General features: G+C 48.2%; 1 protein-coding gene across 5 annotated transcripts in view; it reads left to right on the top strand.

Moving 5' to 3' along the window:
• The window catches only part of LOC130380729 (dedicator of cytokinesis protein 9-like), a 78,098-nt gene that overhangs the window by 53,962 nt on the left and 19,136 nt on the right, over nucleotides 1-5,000 (top strand). For all 5 annotated transcript variants that reach the window (XM_056588038.1, XM_056588035.1, XM_056588037.1 and 2 more), the window contains exons 29-33: nucleotides 127-238; nucleotides 1,021-1,199; nucleotides 1,966-2,076; nucleotides 2,338-2,437; nucleotides 3,053-3,180. In XM_056588038.1, the coding sequence (XP_056444013.1) occupies nucleotides 127-238; nucleotides 1,021-1,199; nucleotides 1,966-2,076; nucleotides 2,338-2,437; nucleotides 3,053-3,180 (630 nt within the window). The remainder of the gene's footprint in view (nucleotides 1-126; nucleotides 239-1,020; nucleotides 1,200-1,965; nucleotides 2,077-2,337; nucleotides 2,438-3,052; nucleotides 3,181-5,000) is intronic.

Genomic DNA, 5,000 nt, shown 5'->3' with positions numbered 1-5,000 from the left:
CGATGATGATATTGATGATGATGAGGACGATGACGATGATGATATTGATGATGATGAGGACGATGACGATGATGATATTGATGATGATGACGATGATGATGGTGATGATATGAACCCCCCTGACAGACGCTGCACGAGTTCAAGTTTGAGTTCCTGCGGGTGGTGTGTAACCACGAGCACTACGTCCCCCTCAACCTGCCCATGCTCTTCAGCAAGGGCCGCGTGCACAGGTTCCAAGGTAACGCACACACACACAGACGCACACTGGCACATACACATACATATACACACACACACACACACACACACACACACACACACACACACACACACACACACACACACACACACACACACACACACACACACACACACACACACACACACACACACACACACACACACACACACACACACACACACACACACACACACACACAATGTCACTCCAATCTAATTGGAGGATGATGAAGGGAATAGGATCGCTTAAATGACCCCCGGTAGTAATTAGTATCCACATCGAAGACAAGGACACGCATGTCCCTTGAGCCTATTAAATCAGCTAATCACATCAAGTTGTTGATGTTGTAATTAGTTCAATGGTTTACTGGTGGACGAATCATCTGGTCACCTGTACATCAGTACGTCAGTACATCAGTACCTTAGTACTGAGTAAGTCAGTACATTAGTAAATAGGTCCATGAGTAAATAAGTACTTTAGCTCTTTAGTTAGTTAGTACATTAGTAAATAGGTCCATGAGTAAATAAGTACATAAGTACATTAGCTCTTGAGTTAGTTATTACATTAGTAAATAGGTCCATGAGTAAATAAGTACATAAGTACATTAGCTCTTTAGGTGGTTAGTACATTAGTAAATAGGTCCATTAGTATATAAATACATCAGTACAGCAGTTCTTCTATTAGTGCATTTGTTAACCAGGTTAGTTGGCTAACCCTTAATTGGTTAAGTGGTTAATTGGTTAATCTGACGATTGATCCACGGTCGACTCCGCCCTCAGACCTGCAGCCCGACTACTCTCTGACCGACGACTTCTGCCGGAACCACTTCCTGGTGGGCCTGCTGCTGCGGGAGGTGGGCGGGGCGCTGCAGGAGCACGGCGAGGTCCGCCAGGTCGCCATCCAGGTGCTGAAGAGCCTGATGATGAAGCACACCTTCGACGACCGCTACGCCGCCAAGGTGAGCCGCAAGCCCCTCCCCCCGCACGGGGGAACACACTGTTATGTGATGGATGATGAGGTTGAGGATGATGATGAAGAGGATGATGACGATGACGATAACGAAGAGGATGATGATGAAGAGGATGATGACGATGAAGATTAGCCTCATCATCGTTGTTCGGGGAAGATGCTGTCATTTTCTTTAGCACAAGGGTCGTGATCAATGAGGCCTAGTTCAAATGACGCAATGTACGCAATCGGCTGCTTGTCGTCGCTTCCCTGTCGTCATTGTGCTAAACCAGCCAATAGTGCGCCAGGGTGAAAGCCGGCTTGGTGATTGGCTCCCGCAAAAACGTATCAAAACTAGAAAGAAATGTATTGCTCTTCTCCAGACCCATCTGCAGGGCGAACTCAAAACGCCGGCAGAATGTACGGGGCTACCAAGTCTAGATGAGGATGATGATGAGGATGACGATGATGATGAGAATTACTTAAAAACAAAAGATATCCAACCATACAATCATGCTCATGAGTTATGTATGTATATTATATGGCCCTGTTATATACATGCTTTACATATAGAGGGCGCTGTTAGTGTTTTTATTAATAAATGAAAACCTGTAACGAGTGGAAGAGTGAGAAGGTGGAATTATAAGAATGTAAGAACAAATGGTGATTCTATTCATTCTTAAGAACAAGACAACACAAAGTTATGTTTAAAGTTATGTTTTAAACGTTATATTTCAAATGTAAAGCTGAATCAAAGTTGTATTTCGTGATGCCAGAGCCAGCAGGCCAGACTGTCGACCCTCTACCTCCCACTCTTCGGCCTGCTGTTGGAGAACGTCCACCGGCTGGACGCCAAGGAGTCCCCGGCACTCAGCGGGAACAACAGCGTGAGTCTGACACCTGGTGGCCACATTAGGAACTGCAGCTTGAGCATTTTTCTACGCCGTTATTTTTCTCACGGTCTGTCAGTTACAGCTGGGGTGTGTTTCGATTATTTTTGACACATTTTAACAGATGTGGTGTTAAGATCAGCCAGTTGTGGTTGGAATCTTCAAACTAAACAATTTTGAAGACTTACAGACACAAGGAGAATTATGATCCTCCTCTTTCTTTAATTAAAGTGTTTAATGTTTGCTTGTTGTTTCCAGAATACCAGAGAAGACTCCCTGGCAACCCCTATGAAGACAGGAAGCATCTGTATGGAGAGCGCGCTCCATAAGGACGTGTTCGGGGCCATCTCAGGAACAGGTAAATCCCCGGCACATAAATCCCCCCACACACACACAGACACACACCTATCCAGCCCAGAGTTTTACATACACACAAGCATTGGAACAAATTATGGATAGTCTCCAGAGGGCACGACAAACTAATGGTTAGGGTGACTCCCCAAGGGCGAAAGGTTCTTGGTTCGAACCCTGATGTCAGAACTCTACCTGTCAAAGGCATCCTTAAGTTAAACCCCCCACCTTGTCAATAATGCCCCAAAAATATAATTGACTGTTACTTTGGATAAATGCACATGCCAAATTACTAAATAGTGAATAATAGGGTAATATAGCAACATTATTAGAGCTAGTTTAGGCAATTCATTTTTTAAAGTATTTTCCATCCTATTTGTTGAAATTCGCTTAACATCCGGAAATATATAAATAAATCCAATGCTCTGACAAAACAAGAAATAAATTGTGCATCTGTGGCAGATGCAGGCCCGTCCAATCATGGTCTAGGATTTTCACATTTTCTCTTTCTCCGTTTGGATTCTCCAAACTGCCTTCCCTAGCGTTAAATATTCACTGTATTGTATGTGGCCACACCTCGTCCCGCCCTCTCCCCTCCCCCTCTTCCCCCCCTCCCCCCCAGCCTCCCCCCACCCCTCCACCCCCGCGGGCTCGGTCCTGCAGCCCGGGTCGCGGGCGTCACTGGTCTCAACGGACTCCTGCAACAGCCTGCAGGACAAGAGCAGAGAGAGGGCCAACTCCCTGGACAAGGTAACACACATACACATGCATGCACGGCGGGCACACGCACGCACACACACACACACACACACACGCACGCGCACAGGCACGCACACACACACACACACACACTAGCACGCACGCGCACACGCACGCACGCACAGGCACGCACAAACACACACAGGCACGCATGCGCACACGCACGCACGCACAGGCACGCACAAACACACACACGCACGCACAGGCACGCACACACACGCACAGGCAAAGCACATGCACACACACGCACATGCACACGCACAGGCACGCACACCCACACACACGCTAGCATGCACGCGCACACGCACACCCACATGCATGCACGCTCACACGCACGCACACACACACGCACAGGCACGCACACACACACACGCACAGGCAAAGCACATGCACACACACGCACAGGCAAAGCACATGCACACACACGCACACGTACATGCACACACTTCAGTTTCATTGGTAATGGGGACATGAAACCCTGGTCCTACCAAAGCGTTCAATCCAGATCCACCCATGTTTCAGTTGCATTCTGTTATTTATTAATATTTGTATACATATGCACAAATTTAAATGCAACACTTGTTTTGATCCTCGTCGCATCCCGTTCGTCCTTGGGACACGGATGTCCACTGTGTAAGATCTCCTTTGGTGTTTAGGGTACGTTTGGTTCACAGCAGAGGTCGAAGGTCAAAGGTGGATCCGGGCCACCCGAGCTCATCACGTGCATCAGAACCTCTGACCTGTAAATGGCCGCCATTGAAAAAAAAAAAGAAAATTGCGCTGATCCCTTCATCCAAACCCCTCATGTTTGAACTGCAGCCCCCACCACACCCTAACCCTAACCCCAACCCTCCCAGCAGAGGGAGAGGTTCTTCCGAAGGTCTGCGTCGGTCAACGTGCCCCCCCTCCCCGCCCCCCTCCCGCTCAGCGGCGAGGGGCGGGGCAGCACCTCCAAGCGTGCCACCATCGACTTCTCCGTCCTCAGTGTGACCTCGCTGGCCCCCGCCCCCCGGCCGGCGGCCCACGGCGACGGCTTTGCCGAGGACGGCGGCGAGGTCGCTGATGTCACACCCCCGAATGCAGCGGGCCGGCCCATTAACATGAGCGATGGGGAGAACACCCCTTTACAAGTATTTAGTTTGACCCGAGTCTGTTTCTCCCTCCACTGTGTGTTGACTGCAACACTCTTCAAAACAAACAGTACAGAACTCCGCAAACTACTCCCTTTACAAAAAGAAATGTCCAAAGATTTTTTTGTTAAAAATGCATTTCGTCAGCCTCTTAGCATAATTGTTTAAGTCAAATTATTAGGTCAATTTTGTATTTATCGTCAAAAATGCCTCAGTAGGCAGATGGTGATCTCGGAATGTAATAAGCACTATGATTGGCTTAGGATATAGCCAATCATAGTGCTTATTACATTCCGTTAGGAGTGTTTGGTTGGATTTCAGAATTCGGCCAAAACATTACTGAGGCAATTATACTATGAGGCTAACGATTTAAGACCTCCTGAATGCCAGGAGGGCTTTCCCAGACGTCAGCAGCCCCAGTGACGTCAGCGGTGCTCTGCATGCCTGGTGTGGTTTGTTTCACGGCCCGCTGAGACCACTCAGGGGTGGGGTTTAGAAAAAATGAACAGCAGATGGGGGCGGGGGGTGGGGGGGGGGGGGGGCTAAGACGTCACGAGCGTTAGAGAAAGCGAAGCTATTCTGTGTCGAAACTCCCACTTCTCCCTGACCTCATGTCCCCCATTTATTAATAAATGATTATCAATCATTTATTTGCTCCTCGTTTTTAGTCTGGAGTATTTT

The sequence above is a fragment of the Gadus chalcogrammus genome, chromosome 4 (assembly GCF_026213295.1).
Source record: "Gadus chalcogrammus isolate NIFS_2021 chromosome 4, NIFS_Gcha_1.0, whole genome shotgun sequence".
Lineage (NCBI taxonomy): Eukaryota > Metazoa > Chordata > Actinopteri > Gadiformes > Gadidae > Gadus > Gadus chalcogrammus.
This window is presented reverse-complemented; position numbering and strand designations above follow the sequence as displayed.